This window comes from Amblyomma maculatum, chromosome 3 (genome assembly GCF_055883805.1).
Source record: "Amblyomma maculatum isolate TAMU_Amacu chromosome 3, ASM5588380v1, whole genome shotgun sequence".
Lineage (NCBI taxonomy): Eukaryota > Metazoa > Arthropoda > Arachnida > Ixodida > Ixodidae > Amblyomma > Amblyomma maculatum.
This window is the reverse complement of record NC_139346.1, coordinates 209,768,750-209,788,418: the sequence shown is the minus strand read 5'-3', so window position 1 is coordinate 209,788,418 and position 19,669 is coordinate 209,768,750. Positions and strand designations below refer to the sequence as shown.

Here is a 19,669-nt window from a genome sequence, read left to right as displayed (position 1 = left end):
CATCGCGCGAGATAACGGGAAAGTCGGGCGCTCGCAAAGCATCTTGAGTCATTGCGGGGCTCCTCCGATGGGGCGTCAGCCAGATTCCAGCAAATCTGTGACAATGCAGCAAGCGGCTGCTGCTTAGCCGCAGAAACGATCCGTCAATATTCAATTGGCGAAGGACATATACCGTTGATCGAACCTTTCAAATGAACCTTCCTCCTCTACGCTCTAAGACGACTGAGACCTGGTGTCATAGTTTCAATACTATCTGGCTTCAAGGCTGCACTTAAACCTGCACTTATATATATATATATATATATATATATATATATATATATATATATATATATATATAATATATATATATATATATATTATATATATATATATATATATATATATATATATATATATATATATATATATATATATATATCTCCGAGCGCACGTCGTCAATTGTGCGCTCGGAAGAAAAAACGCTATGGTGGAGCGCATGGATAAGTGTGACGATGAACAAAACACTCGCATTGTCTAGTAAGAAGGTGGAAGCGAAGCACCAGTCAGTTAAAAAAAAAACAATGTAGTTGACGATTCAGCTCTCGCATGGTAGCCTTGAGACAAAACACAACAGCGGCGATGAAAATGAGTTCGATGAACACAGAGGCCCTTGTCATAGCTACCATAGTTATCTCGTGGTTCCACATATTAGTGCAGCGGCAGCCGTAGGCAGAGCGAAAAATAATGGAGAATAAGTCTGCTCGGGTTGAAATATTACCGAAATGCGGAAATTACGACGCAGAGCAGCGGCGGTAATACCTGATTGGGCGCCCAAAGGTGATAAGCTGTGACATCATGTTTAACAATGCTCGGCCTGGCACTGCTTTGCAGAACTGCATAGAACTTCCTCTTGAAAACAGTTAATGTGACGCAAGTGTCGAAGCTGTAATTTTTACTGCGGCATTTTAAAAAGTGCATTATACAGCTTGACATTGCAACAATCATTCAGAAGGAGTGCCAGTGAAGGTTCTCAATTGCCTGGTCGGTGCGAAAACGTCGCATGAACTAATTATTCAATAGGCATGGTGAAATGATGTACTTTGTTGAGTACTTGATTCAGTGGCGAATGAGCAGTAGATTGCAAGTTTTGTAAGCAGCGGCAGCAGCATTTTAGCGAGTACAGATGCCGCGGCATCCGCACACATTAACACATAACCTCTGAAACCTCTGTACCCACGGCCCACATGAGCTCAGGGACGTCCATACAACGACTGAACTTTTGGTATCGAGACTGATCATTTGAAGCGTGCCGACACGTCCATATATTTTGACCACAGTTAGCCGGAAGCTCAAGCTGCTCGACCACCGTGTTAATAATCGTCTTCACTGAAGTCACAGTCGCACTTAATCAGTTCGGCAAAACACAACCTGGAACTGACTTCAGCTTAGCACGTTTGAGGCAGCGCATAACGTGCAACTCGAAGAAATTTTCTTCGCTGTCCGTCAGTTTGCTCGAAGCACCAGGAACGTACCCAACACAGTTAGGAAGCAGCAGCATTGACAGCAGCACTTGACGGTGCTAGAATAAGTGCACCTTGTTAAAATAAGCTTAATCAAAGTATAGGCCATACACAATCTTCGACAGTATGGAATTCGGACTGCATTTTCAAAAGCACGCCTTGTGGTCATGTGGTCAGAACATCGTTTGCCGATCTCTGCGCTTCAAGTCTGGCTGTTAAAACAGAACATAGTACTCATAAGGACGGACGCTGTCATGCTCCAAAGTGCGTAGAAGGCGCACGAAAGCACCGACAAGGCGTAACTTACTGTCCCTGCAGCGTTAAGCGTGCACTGATGCCCCGGCAACGCTGGAATGCATGTACTACATATACAGTCTGTGCCATAAAGTTCTCAGGTTCCCTTTAACCCCCGTCAAAAAATTAGACAACGGTTTTACCCTGCTAAGCCTAAGTAACCAAAACGAAACCGGCGGCACGTTTCGCTCGACCCGCCTCTCGTCGAGCTACGTCCCCTGGATGATCGTATTCGGCATGTCGACTTCGCAAAATTTGAGACGCAGACAGTTCACGAGGCATTTCGCCTGGATCGTATATGACGACTGCTGTCGTTAAGTTGTCGAGAGCTGTTGCGATCCTCTGGCACCGGCTAAGAGGCAGCGGAGACTATCTAGAGAGCGAGCGCCACGGTTCCAGCGTAGCTGCAGTCGAGTGACGTCATAGCCGCCATGTGACTAGGCAGTGGCAAGCGCGCCGTTACCTCGGTTTCAGCGGCGGCGGCCGAGTAACGTCATGGCTACCATGTAGTTTCTCCTCGGTTCAAATATATACACGTGTACACGGCGCACACGGCCAAGAAGCTACTGAGGGGCGTAGGAAAAGCTTTCACTTTTAAAATATCATTGCACGGCACCAGGCACCCTATTATGTGGCCGGCGGCTGCCCATGCGGGAGCAAGTAAATTATTTGAGAGGGCAAAGTAAACGTAATCATAAGACAATGGAAGGCTCAGCTACACGAGCTGAAGCGGGTACCCGAGCAATAATGCTCATGACGTCAAAACGACTATGCTGTGGCGGTTCTACGCTGACGCGGTCAGCCTAGGCGTGCCCCTGCGTGACATGGTCACCCTCCTGATAGGCATCACCTAAGCATCATCCCAGTGTAACAGCACCGCCAATTTGGCGTATGCACTATACTTAGGAGCCACCCTGAGCACATCACAAGTCTAGCGCCATGCACCACCTAGGCAACACCAGATCAAGACATTATCACCGCTGTAGCGTGTAGCACCACCTAGGCATCACTACAGTATACTGACCCTCATCGTGTTCTACAAGCGCCTTCACGACCCTTTCGGGCCAGGTATTTGAAATTATATTAAAAAAAAAGACATTACTGTAAACAAACCGTTAAGCGCAAATGCCACGCGTGGTCAGTGTACCCATGCGGCCAGAGTACATAATGTTTTGTTTGAGCGTTAAATAACAAAAACCGAAACCATAGGCGCCTCTCGCTCCTATATTCACCGTTTGCGAAACGGTTCGACCCGTGCTTGTCACGCATTGCGCCTTGTAACAAGTTTCATCTTTTTTTTTTTTTCCTTTCAGCCCCCCATCCTCTTTTCCCTCTCTTTTCTTTGCTTACGGACCAAAGGCGGCCAGTCGCGTTTCCCTTCTCGCGCTACTTGCGCGCGCACTAACCTTGGAGAAAAGGAGCTGACTTCGCTTGAGGAACTCCGCGCTTTTTTAAAGACCTCTCCTCCCTTGGCGCAACAAACAGCTCAAGGAAAAACAGCGAGTCACCGTAGACGGAGAGAGTGAACGAGAGAGAGAAACTAAGAAACGGTGAAAAAGAATTGAAAGAGGGAACAGAAAACGAGAGCGCGCATGCTGCAAGAGCAGCGGGAGCGGCGGCGGTGGCGGCAGGCGCGTCCAATTTCCGGTTCCGCGCCGGCCACGGGCGACTGGCTGCGCGTCGGTGCAAGGCTTCTCCTCGGACGAAGCAGCAAAGGAAGAGAAGGGGAAGGAGGTGGGCCACTCATTGCAGACCCGGCTGGCCAACACGGGGGCCACACATCGGCACACGGCAGCAAGGAGTCATTGGGAAACGCTTCGCGAACGACGGCGGCGTAATAGAGCCTACCCCCCTCTTTTCGAAACTCAAGCACAAACACACTGGGCTGGGCTTCCCCGCATTGCTCGAGCCCGTCACAGCGCGGCTACAACAAGGCTCTCGAAAGGGGGCCGAAAAAATCGCGATGATTGCGCGAGTCGAGAGTGCGGGTCAAAGAGATACACTAGGCGCACGCCCTGCGCTTATGGCGCGTGGTATCCGCATCAACATCGCGTCGCTGTAACGAGCGCGCTGTGCGGGAAAGCAGCCGCCTCCAGAGGGTCGATGTGGTGATGGCTTTTTGTTGCTGTAGTACATTGTGTCCACGAGGAAGCAATGCGGACAAGAGCCTATCGGCAGTTGAAGCGCTCGAGATACTGTCGCTTTATTGCTTGGAATGTCGATGATAGATGTGCCGCCTTTTCAATGACTCTTTAGGGACCGGTTGGCACGCATCGTGTTCTGTCTCCACTCTGGAAGCTGTCGCTACCAGCCACATCACTTTACAGTGACTTACGCGCATGCGCACTCTGCGGGAGTACGTGGTTGATGCATCGCTTACGAGTGCACCTAACCCATGGAACTACTTGCATTTTATTTTTTTATTTTTCTAACATGACTGAGGAAGGGCTTGTGGCGTTACGTTAATGGCAGGCGGCGCAGCTCTGCATTGCGTCTGTGGGATCACGGGCGGCGAGAGTTACTGCGGCGGCAGGCAACAAGGCTCTGGGAACAGTTCAACAACCACGACAGGTGCTTCACGTAACTCGAGCCGTAATGTAGTGCATGAGCTTCATTTGCATTTCAACGGTTTCTGAAACGGGCAAATGCGCCCCTCTGCAGTCAATGGTGTCGAACGATTCTCGTGAATGATTCCCATTAGACCTGCAAGCGGGACAACGCAGGGTGCGGCAAATGAAAGGATGTTCACCACGCCTTCAGAAGATAAACCGAAGCGTCACGAGAATTGGTTGATGCAATTGAATGAATGGCCTCATTTGAGAATAAACTGTAGCTTTTTCTTTAGCTGTATCCGACTAGTACTAGTACAGCCCATACTTTGAAAAACGAAAAATGAATGCGACTTCACGCTAAGCAATCTACATAACGCTTTCGTCCATATAAACAATCCACGGCAGCTGAACCAAGGTTGCTGAAGCCGTAGGTGCGACGTCTGTACAGATATAAGAAAGGATGGAAACCACTTTCATTCCGGTTATTGATCAGTTGCGGGAATGCCTGAACAGTAGTCAAGCGGTCTATACAGTACAGTACAGGAAAAATGGTACAGTAAAGAAGAAGAAAAATCTGAGAGCAATGCAAAATCTGTTCTGGAGAAATTCGAAATGCATTGTTGCTGCCCTCGGTGCATCGCGCGCCCCTCGTATAGATCTTGCTAGCAAAGCCATGGCTCGTGCCGCACAGTAGAAAGTTCCTCGTTCATTGCAGTGCTCCTGGAAGAGTGGGATTAGACGGTATACCGTTGCTACTATCGCGCGGCGTTCCTTGACGCGCGTTCGTTGCAGTATCCCTGCAAGAGTGGGATTGGCGGTATACTGCGTCGCGCCTGTCGAGCGGCGTTCTTGTAGCCAAGTGACATTCTCATGCAACTTGACTGTCACGTGACCTTGTAACGGAATATTCTCATAGCCACGTGACATGACTCTAACCCACTACCTTTACGGGAGTCGAACCTGCGACCTTCATGGGATTTGAACCCACACATCTCGAGAGAATCTCGCACATCTGGCGGAATCTCGCGAATAAATATCGCGAACGCGAGCTTTTCATCATGAGCCTAGAAGGGCTTTCGCCTTAAAACTTCTGACCAAAACGAGCAGTCATTTCTACTGCGCTTCAGGACTACAAGAGAAAGGAAGGGCTGCAGCAAAGCCGCAGTGACTGGTGTTTCATTTGTCATCTCTGCCATCACTGAGTGAGTGAGTGAGTGAGTGAGTGAGTGAGTGAGTGAGTGAGTGAGTGAGTGAGTGAGTGAGTGAGTGAGTGAGTGAGTGAGTGAGTGAGTGAGTGAGTGAGTGAGTGAGTGAGTGAGTGAGTGAGTGAGTGAGTGAGTGAGTGAGTGAGTGAGTGAGTGAGCGAGCGAGTGAGTGAGTGAGTGAGTGAGTGAGTGAGTGAGTGAGTGAGTGAGTGAGTGAGTGAGTGAGTGAGTGAGTGAGTGAGTGAGTGAGTGAGTGAGTGAGTGAGTGAGTGAGTGAGTGAGTGAGTGAGTGAGTGAGTGAGTGAGTGAGTGAGTGAGTGAGTGAGCGAGTGAGCGAGCGAGCGAGCGAGCGAGCACATGCAGGCTTCTTTTTATCCCGGCTGACTAGCATCGCAGTTGATGGCTCCACAGCCTCGTCTCGATTATCGAGGCTACCACTACAGCTCGTTTCTATCTGGTTGGTTGAGAGGACGGCTGCCGAGTTGCTTTACCACAAGGCGGCATTCGCACCGCAATTCCTGCATCGTGGTTTCTACACCACAGTGCCTCGCTGCCGTTGCGCGGACCGCACCTTGCATAATTACCGAAGACGGCGTTAAAACGGTTTGTTGCCTGAGCACCGGTCTTCTGTTCGCGCTGAAATCTCGTGCGTAGATCGCATTTCCTGGTGGCATTCTCGTAACGTTGGGCCCGCGCAGCGCCACATGTCCCGGCTACCCCGTCCGACAGAGAAATAATAGTTTGTCGTCGCCTGCGGCCGCCGGCACTGGAACCACCTAAAGCGGCCCACACAGCATCCCACAGAGAGTGTATAGCGTTTGACGCAGTGCGCCTGAGGCGACGCCGAGCAACAATTATTTCTTATCGCGGCATCGAAGCAAGCACCACCGCCAAACACGGTGTTTGACAAAACCTGCAGCACACATTGCGATGCCTTTGCGAGATTCGGGCTACAACGAGATAGTACTCCGAGCGAAAAATCTCTTTTGAGCTCGTCTTCATTAATCACGCACGACGCTGGGCGGTCTCGATTACTGTACAGTAAGCAGTTAGGCAGTAAGTTGTAGCTTACCAGTAATGACTACGCGCTTGATCAGGCGCACTGGCAAAGAGAATTCCTGTGACGCCACGATGCGTAACCGCTGTCGGCAGTAGAGACACCTGCAGCTGTTCGCCCCTCTGTCGCAGCGCCAAATACACCCCTCGCGCCATTAAGACGAGTGGGAATATAGACTAATCGACCATTTCTCCGCCGCTCTGCAGCGGAAGCCTTCGTGATTATTTTCAGTACAAAACCTCTTTCCGGAGCTTGAATGAGGCGTAATGGCCTATCTAGACTAACGTAGGCTCGGACGCAGTAACCAACGTAAACATTTTCCTGGTCTTAGTCGGAATCAGGCTGACACGAACTCATATGTCATTTATAACGTTCTTCTTAATCCGTTTTTTTTTTTCCTTTTACGTTTCATCCCTTTTCCTCTGTTAGGCACTATATACTTCTTTTTCTATATATTTTTGCGTCTGTTACCGACAACATTTCATTTTGGTTCGATATTGACGTCAGTCAATACGCATTGTATAAATGCGGAATGAAAGCAAGCATCTTTATTTCTTGCTATACTGGTTCGATTTGGAGCTTTAAATTACTGGAGCGAGTCGCGAGCCGGACATCCAAATCGTTTGCAGAGCCGTACCATCATCAACTGTGTTTGCTGTCCTATAATTAGACCAAGCCTCACCAGCAATGAGGGAAGCAATGCAATAACTGCCGAGTGTGAAATCAAATGGTCGGTAAAGTTTTAACTTGTGGGTTATTTGTCACGCATGTGGGACCAGTGCAACAATGTGAGCTTTCAAGCATGCTGTAGTGCAAGGCGCCGCATTTATTTCCTCCGTCCAAGGTTTGTCAACGTAAGCGAAAGTCTCGTTACTCAATAATTCTTCAATTTTTGGAATTCGAAATTGAAACTTGGAGGCGGATTTAAGAGAGACAGCAGTGGGATAGTTTCACCACGCGATTATATGTGACATCGTGCGATCAATGCACGTAATGCAGCGGATGATATGCACGTTGCATGTCGAAAGCATAAAAACATGCTGGAACTTCGAGTGACCAAAACCAAGACTCTGTGGAGGAAGTGGACTTCGTTGGCAGCTTATCCTCCCCAGTTTGTGCTTTGTTCACCCTAGCGAATTAAAAAGCGTTTCCTTCATTTTGTTCTCCGCTCTTATAAGGTGTAAGAAAAGGAGATGATGAGTTCAACATTAAAAGCCGTCGGTCGCCCCGTCGTTTGACAGCCCTTGACGTGAACCACTGGGGTGCAAATGACAGTCCCGTGTCAAACATGTATGTGTGACGTCATTCCTGCGAATAGCGATACGGAAGTCAATCCTGGCGCACAGGGCGAGTGCATATAGAATTTTTATATTTATAAAACGGGGGCACAACGCAGGCGGCATTTTTTTTTTTTTAGCATTCAAATCAAGAAGCGTTTTTCTTTTGCTTTCTTCTTACGATAATAAATTGAGTCGCGCACTGAGAGTGCATCCAAAGTCTGTAGAAACATATCTAGGCTCTTGAGCGCATCCTGCTCCGTTCCAGATGCAGCCGAGGACACCTGAAGAATATCGTTAGGTTGAGGCGAACCTTTAGACGATTCGAAAATAATGAGACCCTTTCTCACGCGCGCAGGGAGTGGGACTAGAGCAAAGAATGAAATCGAGCTAAGGGAGCAAGAAGGAAGGGGGGGACAATTTGGCGGCAGCGCCACCGGAACGTATACACGCTTGTGGCGCCGCAGTCGGAGATGTCGACGGTGTTTCTCGCCTGGCACGGCGGCACAATTGCTCGGCGGCCACTTCGTGGGCGGTACGCCCCAGAAACGACGACGGCGACAAGGAGCAGGTCGCCATGTTGGGAGCGGTCCCCGGAACATTGGAAGAGACAGCGGGAACCGTTTGTCAAGTGGGCCCCTTTTTCACACGCTTCGAGTGCGCACCTGATGAGGGCGGCCTCACAGTGCAAGCGAAAAACACCGGAGAAGTTTCCGACAGTGGTTCCACATGGATTTCTTTTCTTTCTGTGAACGCCAGCGTAAATAAATGAGACAAATCACACTGCCGACCCTTCTCAGCGTTACACGCTTTGTACCAGAGATGGGAGTTATATAGAGAGGAATTAAGGCTTCTCTTTGTAGCTTGAAAGTCACCTCTCAATAGTACCCAACAAGTGTACAGTACAAATGCATGCATAAAGATCAGATAAGTTCACCTAAAGTACTGCGATGACAAATTTAGGGAGGGAGAGAGGGAGGGATGGCGGAGGTTGAATCGTCCTTTCCGATGAGGTCAAGTCGCCAAGCTGAAAATCCAGACATGAGCGTAGCAGCTGCAATACTGTCATCACAGCTAGGCTGCTGTCCTAAGGTACTCCCATTTACTTATAAGGAGCAGCGCTCGCGGACACGGAAAGTGACAGAGCCAGAGCATCCGCCCATCGGAGGGCATGGAAGCGATGGACCTACAATTCCGCGATGCGCGCCCCGGGCAGCTACAATGCGGCTAGGAAATACAGTGAGAAAGGAGAGGAATTGCTTCGATGATAGCAGGACATCTGTCTCTCTTTTTCCGTCTCTTCTCAGTGCGTTAGTTACAGCCTCCAACACGTTACGTACTTTGAACAAAGAAGCCGACAGAAAGGAAGTGTCCTGAGGCCGCAGACAGAGGATGAAGGAAATCCAAAGGAAAGGAGGCGTACGATAGCACGCCATTCTTGTATGAAAACGAAGCTGTCATTGGCAGTACGTTGGGTGAGCAGATTGCAAGGACTTCGAGGAATTTCAGTGCCACCGGGAAAGAAACCAATTGGGGCCGGGGGCTAAGCATAAGTACTCTCAGCGGACCGTGAAGTGAGCGTATCGTATACTCATCAACGCTGCTTTAACAACCGCAGCGCAGAATGGGTGAAAAGTTTATAACGTATAGGTACAATGTATTCGTAATCGATATGTATTCTTAGAGATATATATGGCCAGTGTCTGTATATCATATTATAGACACATTGAAGCACTGCGCTGCTTCTTCGAGTTAGATGTTTCCAAGATATAAATCGTCGTATGACGACTGCTTCTTTCTTACTACGCTCGCCGGTCATCTTGCCATGAGCTGCTAGATATAAGATGTGACGCGAGCGACCTATTTCGATTGCCAAAGAGGCCACGACAGTAAACGCCTTAAGAAAGCAAGGGCCACGGTTTTAGCTGACTCGGCATCAGAAAGTGCCATTTGATCTGGCCTAGCCGCATCTGGCAAAAGCCTTCCTTCCTCAGAAACGATAGTTGGTTTACTCGACGCCCCACAGGTGACCTCTATATAAGTTACGCAAACTCTCGAGCTATGTGCACAAACAGGTTGAAAGAAAAGAAGATAAACAGTCTCCAGTTTGAGCCGGCGAGGAAGCTTACTTATTGCTCCCGAAGTTCGACCACAGCGAGCCATGCAGCACCCACCTGAGCGCGTAGAGAGAGGAGAGCGTTGTCACCGGCCAGAGGAGCCCAGGCCTCGTAATCCTGGCGAGAAAAGAGCAACACGGCACGGGTCAGATCGATGTCGTCGCACTTTGACGGCCCGTTGCAGCATAGAACAAACTCGCCACACCGCTGAGTACAAAAAGAACTGCTATATTTAAGCCGCATGCGAAAAAAAAAAAAATCGTACGGATTTTTCTCTCGTTGCACCCAGATCAAGCGATAGCTTTACGGCTACATATGTTTTTGCATTCGCCTCGTCGAAACCTCACCAATGATATATGACAAACTAATTGACCGTAATTAAATTAAGCAAGTCTAGTGCAATCGTACTCGATATAGGCTACACAACGATATGTGACCTGATCCTGTAGCGTAAAGTTGAGTTCTGATCACATTTTAGTAATTAAGGACAAGTATTTAAGACTTAGTCCAGGGCAGTCATATTCGATATAAACTGACCAACAGTATATGACGATGCAGTAGCTTTAATATCAGTTTTAATTACCAATACCTAATTAACAACAAGTAAATAGAACTTGCAATTAGTCTAAGCAAATATACTCGACACAAGCTATCGAACGATGTATAACTTGATGTCGCAGTGTAACGTTTGATTTATAATTACAATTATCAACTGATGTAATTAACTACCTACAATTAGTCCATTACAATTTTACTCAACATAAGCTATCAAACAATATATGACTTGGTGATGTGTCGTGAAGTTCAATTTTAAATCACAATTAGTTATTAACCACGTAAATAATTATGACGCGTAAAACGGTTACTTAGTCACGTGGTCACAAATGGTCAGAAAGTAATGTGGTCATGCATGAGGTCACCATAGCACTTGTGGCTAGGCAAGCTGCCTCGGCTGAGCTTCAAGGTCATCCCGAGATACCGCAACGTTCCCTGGGTTCGTACCTGGAGCAGTAAAACCAATCTATCACTATAAAATTCTTGTCGTCGCAACTAGTGGGAAGAGCAGCTTGTATTGTAAGGCATATGCACGTTTATACAAAACTGGATGACCACTTATATCCAGCCCCCTCGCGTTCCTTAAACCTTCTTTTCTCTTCTCAGGTATAAATGATATAGCATTTCTTGTGGCGGGGAAATAAGGCTGCTTAGCCGCGACAAGTAGACAACCTGCAAGTTTGTCTTAGTGCTCATAAGTCAGGATACCCATAGAATAACGCTTACAATGGCGTAATTTTTTTACATTATTTTGCTGTTTCTACTGATGATATCTCCAAAGCTAGATGACATGGGAAGTAGAGACATGCGTTCAGGCTGTCTTCGACGCCCAAATCATGGAGGCGTTTTCGTTGTGATGTGAACTTGCTTGCGACGTGCGCATCTCATTTTCCGAACGGCATTCATACACAGTGCGACTTCGACTTCCCATTTTCCGTTCATTAATTGCGTCTGAATGGCCTCTCATGTCGTCGTACTAGATTCGCCACTGCCAGTGCACACACACAAGGCAGCATGAGAGTCGACTATCCAGCTCTTAGCGAAAAAAGAAAGAAAGCGCGCTCAGGTAGCACTCCGTGCATCACTGCTGTTCCTTTCATACAGTTGCAGTCGCGAGCGGCATGGGATTTATATTTTGTAGCACGTTTGATGTAGCGCGAGAAAGGGGGAGTTGAAACGGGAAGAAAGCTGCGCCAAAGGCGTTTGATCCTATAACTAATGCCGACCATCAAGAATCTTTCGAGCTAAACCAATTTCCCTTCATTGTACAACACGTGAGAAACGGCTTGGCATGCGCTCAACGTTCAAGCTTCGCAGCGGTCCGCTTTTTCTGGCGAAAGCTACACTAGGTTAGTAGAAGCGAATTTCGCCGTGCCATTACTAGGTAGAGACTGCGCATGCGCCGTAACCAAGGCAACCAATTGCGCCATTCCACAGGTGCTCCGCCTCTGCGCCGCGTCAGTCTCCACCGTTGCGCCGACTTGTGACGTCACGTTCCTCGTTATGCTGTCTCACTGCGCGTGCACAAACCATTTTTGGGTCCCCCAGTACATGGAGGAAGAAAAAACTAGGAGGGAGAGCCGCGCGCATGGAGTAAAGTCTAGTCATAAAAAATAGAATGGAAAGCATCATGGGAAATCAGCCATCACGTGACAAAGCAAGCGGTAGGCGGCAGCTGCTTTCGGTTGCGGTTTCGCACGCTTCGCTCTGGAGGAATGCCTTCGCTACGCGACGCCTGCGCTAGAAACCTAGACGATGGATTTGGACCTTTAGATGAGCCGATGCCCTAGGAGCTGCCGCCGCCACAGTGCACACGTGTATTTCGCGACGTGCGGTTGGGTCCCCTCAACTCGCCATATGAAATGCTTGCGGGGCTCGGCGCACAAAGTCAAGCACAAGACTTCTTTGTGCGCTGAGTCCAGCAAGCGTGGAAAGCCCAGCAACAAAGCTGCCATATGAAATGCTGCGTGCCAGGATGCTAGAGCTACACGGATATACTGCCCAGGGCTGTCGTTCCAACGGTGAGTATCCTGTTATGCGCACTCCTTGAGAAACGAAACCTTTGCTTGTCAAGGTACGTGCATGTATTGGTCGAGACGAAAATCGTCTGCTTCATTTATGAAATGCAGACCTCAAATACATGTACTGCTGCAGCCAGTTCCCCAGGCATTCAACGCTATTTCGAATCCGTAGTCTTCCTGACGAACCCATGGATAAAAAAGCTACCTGCCTTTCTCACCAGTGGGTCTATAAACACGGAGTACAATGCAGTATTTGTAAACAAAATAACTTATGTGTTACGACGAGACACGCAACTTTCGGTAGTCCACTCCGGTAGGCTTTCCGCTGGGGCATCAACAGTCACTATAGAATACCATGTTGGCAACTATGTTGGCTAAATTCACAAGACTCATTGCGCGTAAGAGAGAGAAGGGAGCGGCGTCAGAGGATGTTGGCTTGCGGAGGCTGCGCGCGCTCCCTTCTAGTTGTTTTTTTTTTTCTTCCTCCATGACCCAATGACTCGTCAGGTACGTGCTCGTCACAGAAAGGAGGAGGAGGTTAGTGGCATCCCAGCAGATGCGCGCGTCGTCGTGAAGAGGAGGACGGTTGTTTCCGCCCTGCGCATGTGCGAGCCGCCGCGGAGAGCTGACCGAATGGATCAGGAAAGTGTCCGCAGGAATCGCATGTGCACGGCATGAAAGTGAGTATTGTGTAGAACGCCGGTGAACTTGGATGTGTTCAATGGAACGCTAGTTGTGCTCGATGCAACGCTCGGTCACCCACAGCCAAAGCTTTCGCCACACATTCAGTTCAGCAGCATTGAAGACCTGTAATTTTTTTTTTTTTCGCTTTCAAAAGCAACAGCAACCTTTCGTGAGGCTATTTTTCTCGTGTGTAGCGCTCTTTATGAGCATGCTGCATACAGTTGAGAAATTAAATGTTAAACACTGACGCGGAGATTTCACGGGAATTTCGTCATTTCTGGACGCCATTGCACAAACGCACGTAATCTGTGAAGCATATACAAGAAACAGACCTTGATGCGGTGTGAGTCGCACCGTAAGATTGCGCTTGCCCAATTGTGCAGAAGAAATGTTGTCAAGTTCTCGTCAAATCAACGCTTGACAATAAAAACAGCGCGGACTAACATAGATGACGCCTTGATGAAAATTTTGTAAATTAATTCGTCCCTGTGCGCATTTTATAACGTTAAATAAATAAACACGCTGCAAGCATTTAATCAATATAAGCATTGATTGTATTGAGCGCATAATTTTTCTGCAGCAGTACCAGCCTATAGAGGCCCGTCGCTGAGCGTTCGGTTGAGGTGCACCAATCTCCACTCGGCGGCGAAACCATTTCGTTTTCCCACAGCAGAGGTCGCTTATCGACGTTCCCATTCCGCCCGTTCAATTTCCGATCGTCCCCGCCCACCGGGACGCGCGCATTTTATTCTCCTGTCGCTTTCGGCTCTTGCGTGGGACGCCGTTCTTCCTGGACGCCGTTGGCTTTCCCTTTAATTGACAACTTTCGTTGTTGTCGCTATGTTTGTTCGATATGGTCCAGAGAATCCTACCGGCTCCCTCTCATGGGGCGCTTCTTCCGGGCGCAAACACCGGCAAATGAAACTCGCATAAGCCGTGTCACGCGACGAGTGGCGCACCATCGACTCTGTTTCAGCAGGAAGCGCTGATTTTGGTTTCCGAAAGGAGCAAAGAGTGCCCGATGGGAACGGCGGGATCGGTCAATGCGAAAGTTAATGTTATAGCGTTAATGCTCCGTTCTGCAAGAAATCTGGCGTTGTCGGCGTTGTGAGGAAATATCCCCGTGAATTCATGGCCCAGCACTGATTGGTTGGCGGACTGTGTGACGTCACGATACCACACGACACCACTCCTATGCTACGCATCGCATGGTCGTACGGCTTGATTAAAGCATGGCTTTTATCTGTCAAGTGGTCCTTCACATAAAGAGGCAGCTTGCGAGTGTATTTTAATGAGTAGGTGGTAGATAACGGAGGCACAAATTAAAGGATTAATGATGAAGCGAGCAGTCAACTACATTACGCGAAAAATTATTCGCAGGGAGAGCCGCTGAAGAGACTCAATAGCGTTATCGCGTCACAACCTTAAAGGCGGATCTTATGTCGCCCCCTCCCCCCAGTTCTTTCTTTCTTTCTTTCTTTCTTTCTTTCTTTCTTTCTTTCTTTCTTTCTTTCTTTCTTTCTTTCTTTCTTTCTTTCTTTCTTTCTTTCTTTCTTTCTTTCTTTCTTTCTTTCTTTCTTTCTTTCTTTCTTTCTTTCTTTCTTTCTTTCTTTCTTTCTTTCTTTCTTTCTTTCTTTCTTTCTTTCTTTCTTTCTTTCTTTCTTTCTTTCTTTGTTTAACTATCTGCAAGGGCCCCTGTTGCGTCAGGTCAAAATGTTTGCGTTCAACAAGATCCAACGATTTCATATAGCGCGGAAAGTCTTGATTGTTGTAATTGCGCTCGCCTCCTCATGAGCCAGAAACATGTAGCAGAATGTTATGCAAACCAAGATTCGACTTCTTAGAATCGAGTCGAGAGGGTTGCCTCGCAAGCTTGAAATTTACAGTTTTTCATTTCAGACATTTTAATTATTTGCTGCTGTAGTAGTTTTGCTACTAATGCAACTGGCTCGAGCTCAAGCCGGAGCTTGAGTCTTCAATGGTGGTTGGGGAAAAAAACGAGAACACAATAAAACATGATTGAGAACACAAAAATACGATGCTAGCGATACACCATTATGTATTGTCCACTTTTTCCCCCTTTAAACTGAGTCCAACTGCGCTCTTCTTACCTGTCAAGAAAGTGTTCTAAATACTAACACGGGGAATGCACCTGGTAATTCACTCGAAGCGTGCTCGCAAGTGTGGATGTTGTGCGTGATTTGTCGCGAAGCTCTTGTTCCCGACCATGACTTCCTGCGACCGAAGTGACCGTTCAAGGGACAGGCCATGCATGATGACTCCATCATAACGCGCACCATGTGAAGCCGCAGGCAGTCCACTGGGCGAGAGAAAACGAATCGAGCGGGGCCGCAGAACGAGCCTTTAGTGCAAGCCCCTTGGTGCGCGGTGGTCATTCGATTCGGCGCCCTCGTCGTCCGAGTGGATAAAAAAAAAAGAGGGGGGGGGGGGGGGGGGGGGGGGGCTATACGCTATACACCGCAGCAGGCTTGTAGGGGGGAAGGCATGTTGCAGCTTTGCACGTAGAGCGACGAGGCGCGGTCCCCCCCCCCCCCCCCCCCCCCCCCCCCCCTCCCTCGATGGTGGAGGAAGTGTTTCCTCGCGAGGACGCGGAAGCCACGCCCGGCCCAATTATCCAGGTGAAGGCTCTTCCCCGGGCGTCGGCCGATCTGCCCCAGTTGGCCGCCGGCGGCCTTGGCGGACGCCCGCAGGCCCGTCACACCCAGGGACGGAGGAGACGACCGGCCGTTCTCGGCGCACTCCCAAAGACGACGACGATGCTGCGAAGGCGGCGGTGGTCCCACTGCACCGACCGACACAACTCACGCTCCTCTCGGGACACCTGGCTAACAAGGTCCGCGCTGTCCCCCCTTGTGCAGAACCCGTCTCCCGGAGTCTGACCAGCTCGATGGCTTTTGCCGTAATACGCAGTCTGAGCCCACTGTGCTCGGGTGTTTAGCAATATAAACCTTAGCCTTAAGTGATCTCAGACTATGTATCTATTCACTAATAACAATAGACTTAATTAATTTCCGTTCATTTTGCTAGAAAGCAAAAGTCTGGTCTCCTAGGATAACAACCGCGTGAACACCTTAAGGAGGAATGGCAGACCGCTAAGTGACAGCTGGAGTTAAAGGACAACATTATAGCAAATCTAGGCCCAATGAGGGCAAATTAATCATCACATTTCTTCTTGCGCGTCTTCCTAATTCCTTCTTTTACTATTGTCCTTACTAAATAAACTAATGATTCCGTGAATGGCACCCTAGGCTAAGCGACTTTTTCCTGTTTGTCGCTGACCGCGGGCGATGCATCTCGAGAGGATGCGGCTCCCTAATTGACTCCTGCTCCGTCATTACACGAGTACGATCGAAACGCACTACACGTCCAAATCACCGGCGGGCTCTTCGCTCATGTGTCGTCTTGTTCAGCTTGCGCTCACAGCGATGCTCTTCCTCCTCTCCGCCCCTCGGCGGTCCGCTTCTTGAAAGCGGGGCGCGCCGCGAAGAACGTTTCGGGCGGACGCACCGGACGCGGTAGGCCCACTTTCTCCACCGCTCTGTGGCCTACGGAGTGCGATGCGGACAAGCGCTGGCCGAGATTGTTTCTTCGTGCTCTGGGTCGCCTGCTCGGCTTGCCCGCTCTGGGCCTGGCCTGGTCTACTAAGAACACTCGGGCTTCAAGTGGCTGCAAAAGCACCGTCAGCGTCTATTGGCATCTTTCGTACCGGCGACACGATTTCTTCTACTTCCAGGTTCATCTTCAGCTCCCTTCCCTATTTTCATCCACGACACGGAACGAAACAAAGTAGCTAACGTGACCCTTTTGTCCTGGATAGCAACAAGGACAGTTGAGTATGGCATCCCCCATTTTTGTTCCTTCAGCATTGAATTCTTATTTACTTCAATTCAATCCCATCGCGTGCATTTCACGAAGCATGGCGAGTTTCACAGCCCACAAAAGAGCACGTGCTTGTCAGCTAATGAATTCGGCTTATAGAGAAAGTAATCTTGCTTTTAGAGCCGCGGTCAGTATCCCAACAGCCAAAGAGTCAATTCTTCGGATAAGCGTTATATCTAGGCAAAAGCTTTGATGACTGTTCCACGGTGAGGGTTATAGTGGAGTGCCTAAATAGTAAATCAGGATTTTCCTCATATCGCAATAAATAAATATAAACCAGTACTCTGCAAGAATGTATTGTTTATTCTGAGCACAGATCGATGCCAGACAGTAGCGCCAGATAGTTCCTTTCAGATAGGCGTATAGAGCCAGCAAAATTATTTCTGCCAGAGTTTCTCCTTCTCCTTCTCCTTCTCCCTCTCCCTCTCCCTCTCCTTCTTCTTCTTCTTCTTCTTCTTCTTCTTCTTCTTCTTCTTCTTCTTCTTCTTCTTCTTCTTCTTCTTCTTCTTCTTCTTCTTCTTCTTCTTCTCTCTTCCTTCTTCTTCTTCTTCTTCTTCTTCTTCTTCTTCTTCTTCTTCTTCTTCTTCTTCTTCTTCTTCTTCTTCTTCTTCTTCTTCTGCTTCTCCTTCTCCTTCTTCCTCTTCTTCTTCTTCTTCTTCTTCTTCTTCTTCTTCTTCTTCTTCTTCTTCTTCTTCTTCTTCTTATTCTTCTTCTTCTTCTTATTCTTCTTATTCTTCTTATTCTTATTCTTCTTATTCTTATTCTTCTTATTCTTATTCTTCTTCTTCTTCTTCTTCTTCTTCTTCTTCTTCTTCTTCTTCTTCTTCTTCTTCTTCTTCTTCTTCTTCTTCTTCTTCTTCTTCTTCTTCTTCTTCTTCTTCTTATTCTTCTTATTCTTCTTCTTCTTCTCCTTCTTCTTCTTCTTCTTCTTCTTCTCATTCTTATTCTTATTCTTATTCTTATTCTTATTCTTCTTCTTCTTCTTCTTCTTCTTCTTATTCTTATTCTTATTCTTCTTATTCTTATTCTTATTCTTATTATTCTTATTCTTATTCTTATTCTTATTCTTCCTTGATATATATAGCACATACTCACGAAGGGGGATTGGCCAGGTTCAGTGTGGACTGCCAAATTTCCTACACAAACTGAATTAGTGCATTAAATTAATTATCAACTAAACAAAAGCATAAGATTTAAGATCACAAAATTGATTGAAAGAAAAAATACGAAGCAAAATTTGGAAGTTTGTAAATTTGGAATACAATTAGCAAGGGAATCTGCCCTTAGCTTCCTCGCAGATAAGTTTTCAGTTTCTTCTTCCTTCTCTGGTAATCCTTGTGCTTTCATACGGTGCGCAGCATTTTCCAGCGCGTTTGGCCGCAATAAGAATGCCGCTATGCCCTGAGGCAATAAACAACGTTATTAAAAAAAGAAAAAAAAGAATGCCACTTCAAAAAAAAAAGCGGAATGGGAGTTCTTCCTGTTAGCGTCCCCATCCATTTTCCTCTACGATGCCAACAAAATTACCACAGACGCAAACGGTATATTAGCTCATGAAGCACATAAAAAAAGAAGTCTTTTAGTTTTAGCGCGTAGTACGCGCTAAAAGAGTTCCGTATGCTGACGCCGAGTGCTCGCTCGCAGTGAGAATACGAGTGAACAAGTGTAAAAAAATCGGAGAGGTTAACCAGAAGAGAATCTCGGTTTACTGCCGTCCACTGGGAGAAGAGAAAGGAATGGCCAATAGTCAAGGTATTGCATGATGTCACAATTGGCCGTCAACTAAGAAGCTCGTGTGGGAGACTAAAGGCGCAAAAAAAAAAATGTAAAAGAACGAAACAGTCTGGCCCGAGCTTGGTTTTCTTAAGCATAGAAAGTTATTTAAGAAGCTGGCCGAGTGCATTCCACCACAGAGTCAGGTTTAAAAATCACTTCCTTTAAATTGAGGGTAAAGGCAGATTTCTTCCAGGTAAAATTATTGAGTGAATTTACCATGGTTTGTTTTCGCGTGTGAGCCTGTGCGTACATGCTTGTAATTATACTTGCCACGTAAGTAACGAAATAATGTACGGGGTGCGCAACACTTTTATAACATTAAAACTGCATGATAAGCATAAGACACCATTCTCTGAGTGCTGCGGAGAGCTCACAGCTCTATTACATTTTCGACTGATTATATCTCTTCAAGGGCGTCGCAAAGTGCGATAAAGCAAAGCTAACCTATCATCACACGTATTTCGACACGCGATAAAGTTACAATTTGCTGTAACAACGCAGTTCACACTTCGCAAGTGCAAATCTACGCAATGCACAACAGATCTCGCAACTTGTAGGACGTAATTATACGGGGTTATGAAGCAAGCAATAAATCACTAGAGCTCATGCGGTGACACTCGCAGGTATTGAATTGTGCGACTACGCAGTTATCGACTACGCCGTTATCGCTCACCATCTCTAATGCAGTCGACACGCCCACAGTTACTGAAGGAAAATTCAGGATAAAAA

The 19,669-nt window shown here is 47.6% G+C and overlaps 1 protein-coding gene across 3 annotated transcripts in view; it reads right to left on the bottom strand.

Annotated features, from left to right (window-relative positions):
* Window positions 1–19,669, bottom strand: part of LOC146197593 (uncharacterized) — a 225,800-nt gene that overhangs the window by 106,503 nt on the left and 99,628 nt on the right. For 2 of the 3 annotated variants that reach the window (XM_084599505.1, XM_084599504.1), the window contains exon 3: window positions 10,062–10,121. In XM_084599505.1, coding sequence (XP_084455631.1) covers window positions 10,062–10,121 — 60 coding nt within the window. Of the gene's footprint in view, window positions 1–10,016; window positions 10,122–19,669 lie in introns of all 3 variants that reach the window. The other variant, XM_084599506.1, reaches the window with a different exon arrangement.